Below are 17,142 nucleotides of genomic sequence, written 5' to 3'. Positions count from 1 at the left end.
TAAATTCTTTAAATTTAATGTAATTTCTTAACACAAAATTGCAATAAGATAATAGCGAATGCGCTGATTGAGCGCTTAGGTTCGCTGACTTGCCAAAATAGCAGCACAAGCGAGAGAAAAAAGAATAAACATGTAGTTTGAAGAATCTTTGACAGATGGCGCTGCAATTCAGTTAAGGCAGGCAAAGCCCATTCCACATGCTTTCCCTTGCTATGGCGTTTGTTATTGTTGTCGTTTGATCGCAATTCGCCGGCTAATACAGAATATTTTGCGAAAAAATACTGCTTTTGCATGCTCATCTTCCCAAATTATCTGTAGAAATGACTGCAACCAAGCAGCAGGCGGAGAAATCCGGAACTGCAGCTAAAGCTAAAGGTCCTGCGCCTACATTGGAACAAATTAACGCCGACAGAATCACTCAGGTACATATGATATCTATAACGGCTGGCAACAAATTTAACATTTTCTAAAAATCAGTTTAATTTACAACAACAAAGCGAAAATACAAAATACATACTCATTTTTCGTTGTAGAATATGTATCAAATGACGAACTTCTAAACTCTGTCTCAGCTGGTATTGTGTTGGACAAAATAATTAACTCAATGGGTGGGTTTGAGATCAGGGTTCACCAAATTTCCAATGCGCAAATATGCTCCACTGTTTTTTTGCGCAAAAAAACAGCTAGAAAATTACACCAGTTTTGGGGTTTTCCGCATTTTTCCGAATTTAACCCCATAAAAGGTCACACTTCGCGGCAAAAAAGTCAGAAATTTTGGAATAATACGCGATGAAGTGTTAAAATTTTGGTCTCTTGGTGAAACCAGTGGCTGTTTACTGATTTTGCAAAAATCCTTATTTATGGCCATTCATCATGGGAATTGATTGTCAGTGAAAATTGAAAATGCACAACGTGTTTCGGGAAAATGCCCAAAAAGGTTTTTTTTTCAATGCAGTGCATATTATAATAAATGTAGATACACAATACCTACCGATTTTTTAAATTTTTAGTTTTGCCAAAATCCATGCTTATACTAATAATTATATTGTAATTTCCAGCTGGCCAACCAGTACTGGGCTCCATATGCTGCTGAAAAGAGGCTTCCATTCAACTCCAAAGTCGTGGATGAAATTTATTGCAAAGAGATCAAAGAATCAAAGTATGCTCCATCTTAATGTGTTATGATTTTAATCTTATAGCTGTCATGTTTTAGCTTTGCTGTCAGAAGAATTATGATGCTCGAGTTCAGTCAGTATGTAGAAAACTTCCTGTGGCCAAACTTTGGACCAGACACCAAGAACCTGGCGCACCTCTTGTCGATTGTCGTGATGATAAATGAGAAGTTCAGAGAACGTGTTCCAGCCTGGGAGGTGTGATGATGTTTATTCTTTAAACGTTAATATATTGACATACACCCATCTCATTTTTAGAGCTTCAAAACCAAGCCAGAGCAATTTCCAGTCTTCTTCCGAGCCGTTCTTGAAGCTTGTTTAACTGATACAGCCTCATTGAAAGAGCAAACTGCGCTTCTTGTATTTTTGAACCATTGCTTCAACAGCATGGAGGAAGATTTGATCAGAGACCAGGCCAAACGACTAGTTTCACTCTCGATGTGGGTCTCCTTGCAGCCAGTAAGTCTTAAATTTTCTTTATTTTAAGGGAAGCTTTAGTTTGTGAAGGGCTAACTATGCACACTGTTTCAGTGACATTTCGTTCGTGCCGCTGAAAAAAGTCCGATCTCGAACTTGCCACTTTGTAGCAAAAGTCTGACGGACTTTCTGTCCAACGGTAAAATTGTCCAATCTCACTGTTTTTCATCATGGGTCTCATATATAAGCTGACGTCACGCTAATCACGTGACTGTGGTCAGAATCGAGTGTTGCCAGAATAGTGAGTCCGGACAATTTTACCGTTGGCGAAAAAGTCTGTCAGACTTTTGCTACAAAGTGGCAAGTTCCAGATCAGACTTTTTTCCGTGGCATGAACGATTTACGATTTTAAATTTTAATGGAGACAAAATGATTTATGCTAATATTTCATTAGCTTTGCTCTAAATATCATGAACAAACAGCAAAATCCATTCACCTAACACCATACAGATGTAATAACCCATTGAAATATGTTTTCCCGTAGTATAAATTTCTTAAAATAGGGAACTGGTGCACAAACTCGGCATTTGCATGAGAGTTGCTCTTGACAGATGCGACCTGGGACAGACAGTGTGTGACCATGACACACAAACCGATTTTTTATGTTTTCATTGAGAAGGAGCTCATAAGTTCAAACTATTTGTCTCGGTGGCACTAAATTTCTGATCATATTTGGCCACTTTGTTTGAGATAAGATTTGGGTCTCAGTCAAACAGAAGTGTCTGCGTACCCTTATCAGTTATATTGCATTAATATAGGCCAGCGATAGTGATAAATTATTAAAAAGTTGTATATTTTTTCTTGACGCAATTTTCCTTTCAACGCACAGATTTGAGTAATGCTCTGGGGTAATTATCTCCCACCTTGAAATTTTTCACGTGAAGCATACAAGTTGACAGTCCAAACCGGATTATTGTAGTTTATTTTCATAATTGGTGAAAGTTACATTCATGTCGTAAACTTGTCAAACAAGACAAAAAACATGGAGAAAAGGTGACATTAATGACAAACAGCTTGTTAAAACTTTATCCAAGAGCGCAGAGCTAAAATGGGGTAAACTAGCAATAGTATAACACTATAACACTTTTAAATCTCGCACTTCCGTGATTTTTTTGAAATATTGTAATTCGATATTTAAAAAATTAATACTACAAAACAAAATGGGAATTTTGAAGTTAGATAGTGCTTAACTGCCCCGCACTATTTATTTTTTGCCCATTTTTTACCGACGACTGGCGTGGTTAGTAAAGCTTAGCCAGATTCATGGCGGCTGCCCACGTGATCCAAAATTTTGCGCGGGGTAGCGCGGCTGGCTGAGACCTCTATTAATAATTGATAAGAAACCAAATAATGTAGATCGTGTTGGAGCTATAATCAATAAGTTAGTGATGATGTTTTGTTGATGTTAATATTCCAATTTTACCCGTTCACGCGGCAGGTTATGGAATTTTGCTATGGTACTCCGATTAAGAATGAACATATTACTTTCTGAGTAACCAATTGATATCAGTAAAGTCTCCACTAATTTGTTTTGCCAAAAATGTAAAATATATTTCTTTTGTGCGTCTGTAATCGCAAACATGATTACTCTTGTGTAAAAAAATATAAAAATTTGTATGCTGAGGTTCGATTACCCATAATTAGACATCTAACTCGTATTTCTGTGACAAAATCAACATCTTCACGAAAACTCCCACCACAAGGTATGGGGGTGAAATTAACTCGTAAATTAGATGTGAAAACGGTCTTATTTGGTTACATATTATTATGTTGTAATTACTGTGTTTGTGAACTATGGAGCCAAAAAGCGCACACCTCTTGAATAAAAAATTTCTCTTTCAGCACCGTCGGGAGCATGAATTGAAGCAGAATTCCAAATGGCGCAAATACTGGAAGACGTTGCAGAAAAAGGAAAGTGAAGAACAGCGTCGGGCTCAGCAGTGGGAGCGCACCTTCCTGCACAACCTAATGGCCAGATTCATCCGTCTGCTTGACACAATTCCTGAGTCTGGGAATGTGTCTGAGGATAAGATCCACTACTGCGAGCGATTCCTGGAGCTAATGATTGACCTTGAGGCACTGCTGCCCACCCGACGCTTTTTCAACACGGTTATGGACGACTGTCATCTGGTCACCAGGTGCAAATTGTCCAACTTGTCCAAGCGTGAGGATGGTCAGCTCTTCTCGCAGGTAGGACACAAATCCTCTGTTTCTTAGTAGAATTTTTATTTTGATAAGGAACAAGTAGAAACTATAGTGAACATTGCATTAAGAGTAACTGCAAACCGTGCTTACTTAGTTTTCCGTCAATCCAAAATAGAGACTTCAAAAAATTGCAAGAGCACATTTTTTGTGAATTCTCTTCCTTTTTATTTTAAATTTTCATAATATCTATTCTTGTGCCGTGGTTTAAGTGTTCTTTATTTAGCTTTCAAACCTTGCGGAAGAACTCAAAAGTGTTACCAAACACAAAATTGCGCTAAGGGATTAAAATCTAAAATAAAAAAAGGATTAAGAAGGAAACTCTCCTTGTAACAGAGCAGTGTGTCACAGGCGGAAATTGATTCCTGAAACACCTTATCACATATGTTTCATTCGTAACATTGCGAAAATTTCTCTAAGAATATGACACACTATTTTTCTCTACAAGCAATGCAAAAATTAAGAGACGATCACAATCCCTAATATCTGGGAAATTGGCTGCGCTTCAGCTAGATATTTTTATTTTAAATAATGTAATTAAAATTAAAATATGAAAATTTTGGCAATAAAAACAAATTAACTACTGCTGCTGGATAGGCAGTCTAAGGAGCCAAAACAGTTGCAACATTGTTTTTTCAATGTCAAGCCACACAGAGTAGTGCCATTGTGTCAAATTTAATAGTTTAATTGATGGAGCATCGTTAGATTAAGATCTTTGAATTTCTTTATTAGACGGGCATGCAATTAAAAGAAAAGGCAAAAGCACAACTTCATGAAGATGCTATCAGCTAATATACATAAACCTACAATAAGGCACAGCTTCAATTAACTCGAGGGCCAAAATAAGTACAAATTCAACTTGCGTTTCAACATACTTGAGTCAAAATTAAAAATATGCATTCTAAAGAGTTTTACATTATGAGACATATATATTGCGAAAGTAATGGATCCGTCTGAAACAGTCATTAATCAAGTTAAGTAGAACTGCGTATTTTGCCATTAGTATTCTATTAATTACATGCGATGACGTAGCGCAGCGTCCGTGACGCACAAAGCAGCTCAGGGAATACACACGTATATTTAGGAACAGACAAGCACCTGCGAAGTGGCACAGCGTAATGTATGACTATTCAAAATGTAATTAAGGCAAAAGCAGCGCCCATTCACATGATCACCGTTCCTATCTTCCCAGGGTCTCTATTTCGCGAATTGAGTTGCTTGCATGGAAACTTCGAAGGCTTCGCGTGTCACGCAACGCGAAAAAGCACTGGGCTTTGTCAATGAGCACTGCCATACAATACGAAAATGATTAAAAATATTTTAGGCTCAGTTAATTCGTTGGCTGGTGTGGGAGTGGTGAGTGGTTAGACAATGCCACAATCAAAACTCTGTGGGAGTAAATAATAAATTGCGATTCTGACTAAGCATGTGCGTTGTTTTCCTCTTACCGAGTTTGCCACTTGACGCATCGCAGCTAGTTTGCAAATGTTCAGTAAATGACACTGTTAGATGATATCAAAATGCAAACAATAAGGGTACTGGCAAAGAGTTTTCCTCGTCCCACATACGGGCCTCGCACCAAATTCCTACTTGTTGGACGGATTTGCTAGCTCGACGACCTCGGCGTTTTCGTCGTCGTCGTCATCGTCCGAGTCGAGTTCATCAGGCGTGCCCTGGAAACGGTCGCCAAACATCTTGTACCCCCATGGTCGCGTGCAGATCAGTCGGAGCACCCGTTGGCGGCAGATTAAAATTAGAAAAAAGATAATCCCTTGAAGGCAGTTGAGGACGTCTGTTATGTACCTGCAATCGCAATATGAAAAAAATTCTCAGTTTGCTTCGATAGAGCGTGTGGAAAAGAGGTCAATTTTGCGACCTTGCTCGCGAAGCTCCACTTGTGCCGAAGCCCAAGGTAAATGGAATTGTTAGACTTATGAAATGGAATAATGCCATTCAGAGCCATTTAATAATTGTGCCTACCAAAACCATGATTTGCTTCCTTCAGCAAAAGAGGCAACTTCAAATATCCAAGTAATGCCCATCACGATGAACAGTTTCAAGTACATCAACCATCTGTAAGACAGGTTCATTTTTAATTGATAAATGTTCAACATGATTTTATAGTATACTTGAACTTTTTGGACTTGACTTGTGTGCCGTTGTTGCTGTCGTCACTACGCCAAACATGAAATGCCGATGTCATGAAGAAGTAGATATTGGCGCAAATAATTATCGAGATCGGTCCGTAAAAGTAAAGCCACGTTTCTTCGGGACCTAGAATTGCAACATAAATGTTTTGGTGGATCTTCTATCTCCAGGGCAAAAAAGCGTGACACAATGTAGCACAAAAATTAATTAACTACAGCTGTGGGTATTTAAATTATTTATGACTTTACATTATAGCCTCCAGCAGCCCTGACGTGCTATCATTCGTAGCGCGTATATATTTATACATAAAACGACACGCTTCAATGACTGATGCAATGAAAATAGCAACTCCATTAGACCCGCCTTTTATCCTAGATATTTGGATGACGGCAAGAGCCACATCGTAAAAGAAAATTTTAGTGGAGTTATCGTGACGGGTTAAAGCATTAGCGTTAGAGAATATACATTTATTTTTATAAAAAATAGACTGTTATTAGCTGGAGATGTAGGCGTTTTAAAGAGTTTTTAGTCAATTTTGCTTAAAAAACTTCTACGAACTTCAACGAAAAATCGCGCTCCAAGCAAAACGGTTGAGCAAGTGATGCACACTGTATAAAATGTGAATAAGATCTGTTTTTAACAGTCCGCTGCGAGTGTTGCGTATCAAATAAATTTTGCAAGTAAAGCAAAACGTTTCTGTAAGAATTGCTGGCAATGAGATCCCTTTCACTGCATCCTACAAGGACAGGATACTGGGATTTGATATCACGCTTAAGACTGTTGTGACGAGAGCATCGCAACTATGTCAACGCAATCTTGAATTTTTTCAGATTTTTAAAATCGTTAAAGTATATTGAAGTGTCTTAACGGTGCAACACAGATTGAAAGACTGACCTTTCCAATCTATATATTCCGTTAGAGATTAAAAAATAAACCAATAGTGAACAAATAAAATCTAAGCACCGCACTAACTGATCATAAAAATTAACTTTTCAAATCGAAAGTAATTCGTTGCAGCAGTTACTAGCATCGTTATGTGTTTGAAACGAAACAACCAGTTTAATAGCCTTGGCATTAACTTTTCGCAGCACCACCCTTTCACAAACGTGTATTTATATCGACGCCTACAGTACACCCAAAGTGAGTGTTGCGTTAAAGAATAATTACCGTAAAACCAGCAACTTGAAACTCCGAAGCGAGGTTTGTAGAGCGAACCAAAGTCTTCAGGCACGTAGTGGGCGCCGATGACCAAAAGCAAAAATACTGCAGGAGTGCCCCACGCGTAACATGTGAAGGAAATAAATTTGGTCCGTCCGGTCATCATGCAACTGCGAGATGGGCTGTCAAATGTAGGACATGGTATTAAATGGTTTTGACAATGCAACTGTTTACAATTATTTCTTATATAGTTTTGTTTTATGAGAAATCGATTAAAAAGTCTTTAAACTAATATTTAAAGAGAATTTGTCTCGATGATATTATTTTGAAAAATGCTTGGCGTACAGCTAAAAAAAATAATTAAGGATGCTTGAAATTTTAAGAGTGACATTTGGGCTAGGACCTTGCTCTTCTTAAGGAAAAAACTGACTATATAACTTCTTTTTATTCCTTACGTGCCGCGGCAGGCACACATACGATTATTTTAATCCGTGGTGGCCCCTTACAATTAGTCTTGACGCATGTTTGTTAGTTCGCTTAGCCTCAATGACAGCTGAGCGATCCTCAACCGAGAAAATAAATTATAGGAAGCTCATCAGCGATGGCTGATGTTAGTTCACGGTTGAAAACATCCATGCTTGCGAATAGAATCTTAAATGTGTCGCCGTTGGAATGAAAAAAGTGGCACTAGCACTAAGAAAATCGGATTGCTGACTTGAACCTCTTTTAACAAAATAGGGAATCTCTCCATCTTCAAAGTTTTTAATTTGCCAATGTTTTGAAAAGCAAACCATGTTCGTGTTTTTGTGTCTCGCCCGGTTCTCACGCGTGAAATTACGGCAATTTCTCAGTTCACACTACTGGCTCTTTGTACAGACGAATGCTGAGGAGTTGGTATGTGTTTATTTATTTATTTTTATTTTTTTACAAGAGAGTGAGAAAAAGAAATGCAAACTTCCTGTCCTTAAAAACTTCAGTAAAGTGAACGTCGTTTGTAGTGCAATCGGGCTCAGTTTTTACCACGTTACACTCATAAGAAGCGTATGAAGAAATACTATATATTTTATTCCAATGAGAAAAGAAGACTTGATAGCAATTTGAAATAAGCAATTCCACTTCTTTCAGAGAACGCATTTGAAGCAACTAAATCATGACAAATCAAATGTAAAACATTTTTTCCCAAAATTTGCTTTGAATGCGTTCCATGAAAGTGCGTGATCCAAATTGTTACTCCAAACCAATTTCAGGAAAATGACGGTTTTCTAATTTGTATTCCTAGAACTTCCATTAACAAAGAATGACATTTTAAAAACTGTAAAGTAAAGATTTAAATCGCGCATTTTTAAACTGCATTCAGTTCGAAGTTGTTTTGCTCAGTTATCACCTGTTAGAATATTAAAATGATGAAACGTATATTGCAAAATACTTTTCCTCCTTGCTAATGAAGTTGATTGCAAGATTGTTTTTCTTGCACATTGTCTTAGGAAAGGCATAAAAACTCTGCGTAATTACCGCGCACCACTTTTTATCTTTGTAATTCAGTCTTTGTAATTCAGCCTCTAAATATTTCTACACGCGCAATCATGTGGTTTTGAAGCAAGGACGCAAATAAGACTCTAGCATACTGTTGTAAACGAAACATTAACATCGATTGGAAAAATGACATCCTCAAGTCGGAGCTGTTGACACTCGCAAGCTTTTTCTTCAATATCGATTTATTTCATGAAAACTCGTATTGACCATGAGCTTGCTCGTGCGATAGAAAGAATTTTCAAGCCTTTAAGACATTAATCGGCCAAGCACGTGAGATTGTATTGTTTTCAAAAGACTCATTTAAAATCAGTTCGCATCTAATGATGAACAATCGATTAATTATCATTCTTGTTGACCGTTGTAAAGCTTTGGGAAATTAATGAAATTATCCTTTGATACTTACACTATATTTCTCCAAACGTTGAATGAGACAACGCTGAGCCAGAAAAATGCAGAGAGCAGCCAGTAGTATAGAAAGAATGCTGAAATGAAATGAAACCAGGGTAAAACCAAGTCTTCAAAGTTCTGAAGACATTTAAAAGTGTTATTACAGAGCGAAAAATGAGCTATATTGTTTTCAGAGATTTATATTTCCTAGCTCAAATAGTTTTAAATAATTTGAAGATAGTTATTAAATATTGAAAAGTAAATTCGACTTTTGAACGATTCAGTATTCCTCCCACTTAATAATATGCGCATGGCTAAATTCCTACGTCACCATATTTGCATTATTTATGAGTTAGAACAAAAGGTAAAATCGATTCGTACCTGAGAATATACATGATGCATCACTGAGTACCGAGCCAAAGAGCTGAATAACAGAGAGCATGAAGTAGCCCAAAATAAGACTAAAAATGTTGGCCATCAGACAAAGGCCTTGCACGTCGCGCAGTTCCGGCAGAAGCACGTAAACAGCCAGGGTTAGAATGAAAAAGATAACCGAGATGAGAATGCAAACGCCATAAACGTCGTGCATAACTCCTGATGAGTATTCTTCATTGTCATCTTCAAAACAAACTAGCGCTGTTGTGAGCCTCCCACGCTGCGATTGTATATTTGCTGCACACCATCTGCAAAAAAAACGAAAGTTTGTATTATATTTGGTGTTGTCTTCAGTGCTACTAGATTCATTGGACTTAGAAATGCAACTACTGTAAGATACTGAGGAAATTTCCCACTGTCCAAATAGCACAATAACTAATATATCGGTTAGGTCAAGGGTAGTTGCTCTAAAGCTTTACAAACGAATCATAAGTTCAAAAGAGGCAAACCCCATCTTAAACGAAAATAATGCAGTAATAAGCTGTCTTAAGATCCACCAATGAAGTGCCCTGCAATCAATCGTTATCAATAATGACTCTTCATATGATACGGAGGTGGCATAAAACCATCAAAAGCATTAAATTTCAAAGAATTGACCTATGTTAAGCCACTGTTTTAATCCAGTAGCCTAGTGAAACAAATGTATTGAATGCTACGCATTAAACGCAGTGAGAGGAAAACACTAATTTGATGCTACCGCACGTCTGGTTGAGAGGTTGTAGCATAAAAAAATCTGTGTTTCAAAAGCATTTTGTTTCATATTATTTCAGTTGACTGCGCAGTCGGCGCTGTCCCTAGCATCTATCTGATGGTAGACTACTTATTATGCCTTTTTTATCATATCGTTTCACCTGACAAAACCCAATCGATTAACCAAAACTTTTCCTCATGGGGAGACTTTTAAATAAGGATTTTCCTGGTCTCTTAGATCGGATGAATTATATGATTCGTTGCCATTATTACATTTTGCTAGCGAAGTGCATCCTAAAATTTGTTGTACATGAAAACTAAAAATATCTGCGTTTTGTGAAACATTTTTAAGCTTGAATAATGATGCTGCCTCTGAGATTCTTAGTTGGTCGCGTCTTATAAATAGAAAGCAAAGAATGTGAGAAAAACACATTCTCTCAAACAAAATACTTCTAAACGGGATGCGTACACTCCTGTTTAATTAAAAAGTTATTGGTCACTTGTTAAATATTCGGGAGTGTTCAAGCGTGACCACGGCCGGTAATGAATACATTTTGAGTAAATTATTATTCTCACGTTCCGTTTGATACTGGTTCGTTTGCGTCATCATTCTCGAGCTCTTGTAGCACTAAGTCACCATCAGAATTTTCGTGGAAAAAATCTTCCTCGTTCGCATTTGGGTTGAGCAGGTACATGCCATGCGAGCATGAAGGTCTATAAATTTGGGTGCTACTTTCAGTCCCATTTTCATAAATGCATTTCGAATTGGAACTATCCAAGTAAAGTCCGACCGGGCAGCATTTCACCGTGAAATTCTCAAGCGGGGCTTGCTGCAATGCTGAAACAAGTGTCACTAATAGCAGCACTAAACACAAAAACTTCATCTCCGAGAAGAGTGCGAGGAAGCAGACTAAGAGCACAATCCGGTTTCAGAGCTGCTCTCTTACTGAACCAGACACCTAGAGCATCTCCAGGCCGCGCCAAGCTTGATATAGGGGGCACCACAGACACAGGCACCAGCGAGCCCCTTTATTTTGTTATCACACTATTTGCTGTCCTCTTTAAACAATTCTGGTTCCCCTATCGGGGGTAATTATCTTTGTGTCTGAACATAACACCTTTTTCGATCTTCCATAATAGATTAATTTTGGGGTTCATTCATATAGTCATTATGGGTAAATATTTTTAATTTTAGTTGAACAACTCCAATTATTGGGATCAATAAAATAGTTTTTTTAACAAATGGAAAAAATTTAAAATGAAGTTAAAGTAATATTAAAATTATGTGGTCATAATATTGAACAAAAAATTACTTCAACTCTGGAGTCACTTTTTCCTTATTCTCCGCTTTGAACAGCAGTCATAGAAAAATCTACGTTTTAATACAAAGTATTTAACTTCAATTATAATCAAATTTGTATTGCTACATCTGTTCACAGCTTTTGGAGATGCTGGAGTTTTATGCCAACTTTGAAATAAACGATGAAACTGGAGATCCTCTCACAGACCATGATATGACTCAACTCCACTATTCAAGAATCACTTCGTTGCAGGTAAATGTGCTTATTGTCTTCTCCTCTTTATCGTCATTTCATTAATTATTATTTTTTTTTGTCACACAGAAAGCTGCTTTTGCGAAATTCCCTGAGCTCCGAGATTTTGCTCTCTCTAATGTAGGAACCGTGGACACAAGAGAGGCACTACTGAAGCATTTCAATCCCCTAGAGTATGCTAATTGGAAAATTAGTAGTTTTAATGATTTCATTGTTTGTCTATATTTTTGTTTAGTGAAAACATGCTTCAACAAATCGCTTGCCATTTGAATTTGACCCCCTTGAAGATGACGAATGATAATGACTGGATGCGACTGGACCAAAAGTTTCTTCTAGAATTGCTTGTAAGTGCTGCTGATGCGTGTGTCTATAATTAGAATTTATTGCCATGTTTTTAATTTAGGTCTCTAGAAATGAAAGACGCTCATCTCAACTCCAAGCCCTCAATGAAATGCCCCTCTATCCAACTGAAGATGTTATCTGGAATGAGAATATTGTACCAACCGAGTACTTCTCTGGTGAAGGTTGCTTGGCGTTGCCTAAGCTCAACTTGCAGTTTCTGACTCTGCACGATTATTTACTGAGGAACTTTAACTTGTTTCGTCTTGAGTCAACTTGTAAGATAAACTTCATTTACATTTTACAGTGACTTGAAATGTTATTTTCGCTAACAGATGAGATAAGGCAAGACATTGAGGATGCTGTAACAAGACTAAGCCCATGGTAAGTTTATTATATTTGTATTTTATGAGATGTTTCAAAAAATCATGGCTCGAAATAATGCTCATGTTCGGTCTGGACAGTTTTTCTCAAAATTGGTTTATCAACAGGCAATCAGAAGATGCTGGTGTGTATTTTGGAGGTTGGGCTCGAATGGCACAACCCATCACTGGCTTCACCATTGTAGAGGTCGCCAGACCAAATATTGGTGAGTGCGTTTTATTTAGCCCTTCTTTTCATTTCTATGACCCATTAATTTCAGGTGAAAAACGCCCTGCAAGAGTGAGAGCTGATGTGTCTGTCCACTTGAATGTTCGGAGGGAAATCAAGAATGAGTGGGAAAACCTACGAAAGCATGATGCCTGCTTCTTAATCTGCGTACAGCCCACAAATACCATTGGTAAACTTGCATTCTTAATTTGGTTTACGAGACAACAACCTTTCAAATCTTTTTAGGTACTAAAATCACGCACACACAACCCTTCATCCCACAAGTAGGTCTGAGGTATGTAAGAGGATGCGAAATTGAAGGCATGCTGGACGAGAATGGCCGCATCATTGAAGATGGCCCTGACCCAAAACCTGAGCTGCAAGGAGATAGGCGGACCTTCAGAGTTTGGCTCGACTGCAATCAGTACAGAGCTGACACGGATGTGTCCAATGATAGTGAGGAGGTATTTCATAGAGCCTTAGTTTTTTTTTGTCTTTTGTGCTCACTTGTTGTGTTATTTTAGGATGTGTACCAGAGCTTCAATATTCTGATGAGAAGGAAACCCAAGGAAAATAATTTCAAGGCTGTCTTGGAGACCATTCGGGAGCTGATGAACACAGAGTGCGTTGTCCCGGACTGGCTGCACGACATTATCCTTGGCTATGGTGACCCTGGCGCTGCTCACTACTCTCGAATGCCAAATGAAATTCCCACTCTGGATTTTAATGATACATTCCTTGACATGGATCATCTAAGATCCAGCTTTCCTGGATACACTATCAAAGTTGGCACAGATGACCCCAAGAAACTCGTTCCACCGTTCAGGTAACTTGATTTTGTATCTTCTTTAACAAGAATGAGTCTCATCAGTGATACTGAGTTAATATTAATTTGAAGCAAAATACTCAAACTCATCCCCTTGAAATTCATTAGCCTGAGAGTGAAGTAAATAAATGTTGCATGTAATTATATTGTAAATCTCTGAAGAGGAGTTTCTAAATTACTTGAAAAATTTGGCAATTAACATTCAACTCTTTTTTTTGTAATTTTTGTAGAATCACTTTTGAAGATGCAGTGCACAAAAAGGAAGCGATTGCGAATGACGAAGAGCCACCAAAGAGGGAAAATCTAATTACTGTCGAGCCACACAGGATTCCGAACAGAGGCCCGTACCCTTCGAGCTTTGTCAAAAAGTAATTACGAGTAACTGAATGCACTAAGAATGGTGTTATGATTTTATTCTTCTTAGGAACGCCATTCCATTCACTGCGACTCAGGTAGAAGCTATCAAATCAGGCATGCAGCCTGGTTTGACTATGGTGGTTGGACCGCCTGGTACTGGCAAAACAGATGTTGCCGTGCAGATCATTTCCAACATCTACCACAACTTTCCATCACAACGCACTCTCATTGTGACTCACTCTAACCAGGCATTGAACCAGCTTTTCGAGAAAATCATGGCCCTCGATATTGATGAAAGACATCTCTTGCGTCTGGGTCACGGTGAAGAAGCCTTAGAAACCGAAAAAGATTTCAGCAGGTAAGCTAGGCTGTGTATAATTCATATTACTTTGATTAATTTATCCCATTGAATATTTTGTCTAAGCTCTAAAGTGAGCCCTTGACAACAAAGATCTCTTTTAATTATCAAATTCTAATTTAAAAAAATGGCATCTTTAATAACTGGTTATGCCAAAACAAACAAAATTGACTATTTTGTACCAAATCCCCATATTTGTAATCGCCTCAATGGAGACTAAGATCATAAATTTGAGGACGCCAAAAACTCAATACATTGATAAATGAATTTAAAAAAATTAAAAATAACCTTTTTAATTGGTCTAGAATCTAGTAAACATTCTACAACCACCCTCTCGAACGGGTAAAATCAGAATATTAACTTCAATTTAATATTTTTATGAATTATTTCAATTTAATTCAAGATATATTTTATTCCATTAATCCAAAATATGTACAGGTGCGATTTTGGAATACGTCGAAATATACAATTTATATGTAAAAAAACACTCGGTTTAAAGTTTCTTCAAACTTGATTAAAAAGGTGCTTGATCCTCTGTGTGAGGGACATGAAGTTGAACGTGTTTTGCATTTTCCAAGATCAAAAATTAAAGCTGAGAAAAATAAATGTGTTGGGCTAAAAAAAGCAGTCAAAAAGCAAAATTTAACTCCCAAGTCAACTGCTGCTTCATTTCAATTCTCCTTGGCAGGTATGGCCGAGTGAATTACGTTCTGGCAAAGCGATTGGAACTGCTAAAAGAGGTGCAAAAGCTGCAAGAGAGCTTGAGCGTGCCTGGCGATGTGGCTTACACATGCGAAACAGCTGGCTACTTCTTCCTTTACCATGTTCTGGCCCGATGGGAAGAGTTTTTGAGCAAGGTCAAGCACACAGATGGAAAGGTGGGTTTGTTTCAATTTTGAAGCGGGCACATGAAACAAATAATTTTGATGCAGGTTGTTGCTGTTACGGCTGTCATGGAGGAATTCCCCTTCACTCGATTCTTCCAAGATGTGCCAAACCTGTTCAAGGGAGAGTCGCACGAGGAAGACATGGAAATCGCAGAGGGATGCTTCAGATACATTGAAAAGATTTTCACCCAACTCGACGAATTCCGTGCTTTTGAACTTCTCAGGAGCGGACTTGACAGATCAAAGTACTTGCTCGTGAAGGAAGCGAAAATCATTGCAATGACATGTACACATGCTGCTCTCAAAAGAAAGGAACTGGTAGATTTAGGTATGTTCGATTGCAATAGATTCTGGCCTTCCAGCAACGTCTGTATCTGTATTTAGGGTTCAAATACGACAATATTCTGATGGAGGAATCTGCGCAAATTTTGGAAATTGAGACCTTCATTCCCTTGCTGCTACAAAATCCTGCTGATGGATTCAGTCGCCTGAAACGTTGGATCATGATTGGTGATCACCACCAACTGCCACCTGTCATCAAAAACATGGCTTTCCAAAAATATTCTAATATGGAGCAGTCCCTCTTCACCAGGATCGTCAGACTGGGCGTGCCAACTGTGGATCTCGATGGTCAGGGTCGCTCTAGGCCCAGGTAATTAATTTCTAGCTAATAATGTAGATTAAGAACTCATTTGGTGAACTTTCTTCAGCATTTGCAATCTGTACAACTGGCGGTACAAAAAGCTAGGAAACCTTCCTCACGTCATCAATTCCAAAGAGTACAAGCTTGCAAATCCAGGATTTTACTATGATTTCCAACTTATCAACGTTGACAATTTTAACGGAGTTGGGGAGTCTGAGCCAAGCCCATATTTTTACCAGGTATAGTTCGCAACAGCCCCCTAAACCCCCAAATTCATTGAATTGCATTACAGAACTTGGCAGAAGCGGAATATGTGGTTGCGACTTACATGTACATGCGCTTGATTGGATACCCAGCTGAAAAAATCTCTATCCTTACAACGTACAATGGCCAGAAACACTTAATCAGGGACGTTATCAACATCAGATGTGCTGACAATCCTCTGATCGGCCGTCCTTTCAAGGTGAGTCATAAAAAAATTGCATCGTTTATAGGACAAAATTCACAAATATTTCTCACAGAACCGATGGAACGTATATTTTAATAACTCTGGTTTTAGGTGACAACTGTGGACAAGTACCAGGGCCAGCAGAATGATTACATTTTGCTATCTCTTGTGAGAACCAAAGCCGTTGGTCACTTGCGAGATGTTCGGCGAATGGTGGTAGCAATGTCTCGTGCTCGACTAGGTCTCTACGTATTTGCTAGGGTGTCTCTGTTCAGGAACTGCTTCGAACTGGCTCCAGCATTTAAACAAGTATGACAAATTGCACTTGAAATTATATAAAATAACGCATTACTTGCAGCTCATGGGAAGACCTCAACAATTGTACCTGGCCCCACAGGAGACCTACACCACTGAGCGACCAGCAGACCAGCAACCTGAGGGATCAGCTCAGTTGGCTGAAGACATGCCACAAATGGCTTCATTTGTGTATGATTTCTATATTCACAAGGTGCAGCAGTTGAAAACTGCCATGCAGGTGCGCAGGTTTTTACCTTGAATCTAACTCAGATTGATATATTTTTATCTCTTTCCAAGGAGTCCCAAAAGGAGTGGCAGAAACCAGGAACCCTCACCGGACACACACCAGACCACTTTGTTCCTGCTCACCCTGGTGGAGAGTCCGACAGTGAGGAAGAGCCTGTTGAGGAGGATAAGGAAGAAGCAGAGAGCAGAAAGAGAAAAATTGATGAGGATTTGTTGCCCACAAAGAAAGCTGCCAAGGTTGCTGAGGATGAGGTTGATACAGATGATGAGATGGCTGCCACTGAAAGCAAGCCTGCGGAAGATGACTCGGATTGAAATGTGGTTTACACCTTTTTACAAATAAATTTAACTTTCAATATTTAACTATATGGTCTCATTCCTGCAGATCATATTTT

The 17,142-nt window shown here is 38.4% G+C and overlaps 2 protein-coding genes across 2 annotated transcripts; one reads left to right on the top strand and one right to left on the bottom strand.

The window, feature by feature from the left end:
• Window positions 1–243: 243 nt before the first annotated feature.
• On the top strand, window positions 244–17,110 carry LOC135941245 (RNA helicase aquarius). Its single transcript, XM_065486594.1, has 24 exons — window positions 244–422; window positions 1,059–1,159; window positions 1,214–1,370; window positions 1,431–1,631; window positions 3,492–3,839; window positions 11,642–11,755; window positions 11,825–11,928; window positions 11,991–12,099; window positions 12,159–12,372; window positions 12,430–12,478; window positions 12,586–12,683; window positions 12,738–12,875; window positions 12,932–13,149; window positions 13,210–13,511; window positions 13,742–13,879; window positions 13,936–14,226; window positions 14,915–15,104; window positions 15,159–15,441; window positions 15,498–15,765; window positions 15,824–15,995; window positions 16,049–16,219; window positions 16,316–16,513; window positions 16,563–16,739; window positions 16,799–17,110. Exons 1-24 carry the CDS (start codon window positions 321–323, stop codon window positions 17,060–17,062), a joined length of 4,407 nt encoding a protein of 1,468 aa, XP_065342666.1. The 5' UTR covers window positions 244–320; the 3' UTR covers window positions 17,063–17,110.
• LOC135941246 (G-protein coupled receptor Mth2-like) lies at window positions 4,553–11,174 on the bottom strand. Its single transcript, XM_065486595.1, has 7 exons — window positions 10,779–11,174; window positions 9,459–9,760; window positions 9,094–9,172; window positions 7,167–7,339; window positions 5,981–6,125; window positions 5,832–5,924; window positions 4,553–5,654 (listed from the first exon to the last, which is right to left on the bottom strand). Exons 1-7 carry the CDS (start codon window positions 11,084–11,086, stop codon window positions 5,438–5,440), a joined length of 1,317 nt encoding a protein of 438 aa, XP_065342667.1. The 5' UTR covers window positions 11,087–11,174; the 3' UTR covers window positions 4,553–5,437.
• Window positions 17,111–17,142: the final 32 nt, after the last annotated feature.

This window comes from Cloeon dipterum, chromosome 3 (genome assembly GCF_949628265.1).
Source record: "Cloeon dipterum chromosome 3, ieCloDipt1.1, whole genome shotgun sequence".
NCBI lineage: Eukaryota > Metazoa > Arthropoda > Insecta > Ephemeroptera > Baetidae > Cloeon > Cloeon dipterum.
The sequence above is the reverse complement of the archived record's forward strand: the minus strand, read 5'-3'. Positions and strand labels throughout refer to the sequence as shown.

Excerpts from the sequence above, each read along its gene's own strand:
- LOC135941245 (XM_065486594.1), top strand. The coding sequence starts at position 321 with ATGACTGCAACCAAGCAGCAGGCGGAGAAATCCGGAACTGCAGCTAAA. Across the intron at positions 1,160-1,213 it reads AAAGAGATCAAAGAATCAAA|CTTTGCTGTCAGAAGAATTA; the intron begins GTATGCTCCATC and ends GTCATGTTTTAG. Across the intron at positions 12,684-12,737 it reads GGTCGCCAGACCAAATATTG|GTGAAAAACGCCCTGCAAGA; the intron begins GTGAGTGCGTTT and ends CATTAATTTCAG.
- LOC135941246 (XM_065486595.1), bottom strand. The coding sequence starts at position 11,086 with ATGAAGTTTTTGTGTTTAGTGCTGCTATTAGTGACACTTGTTTCAGCA. Across the intron at positions 9,761-10,778 it reads GAACCAGTATCAAACGGAAC|ATGGTGTGCAGCAAATATAC; the intron begins GTGAGAATAATA and ends TTTTTTTTGCAG. Across the intron at positions 7,340-9,093 it reads AACGTTTGGAGAAATATAGT|CCCATCTCGCAGTTGCATGA; the intron begins GTAAGTATCAAA and ends TACATTTGACAG.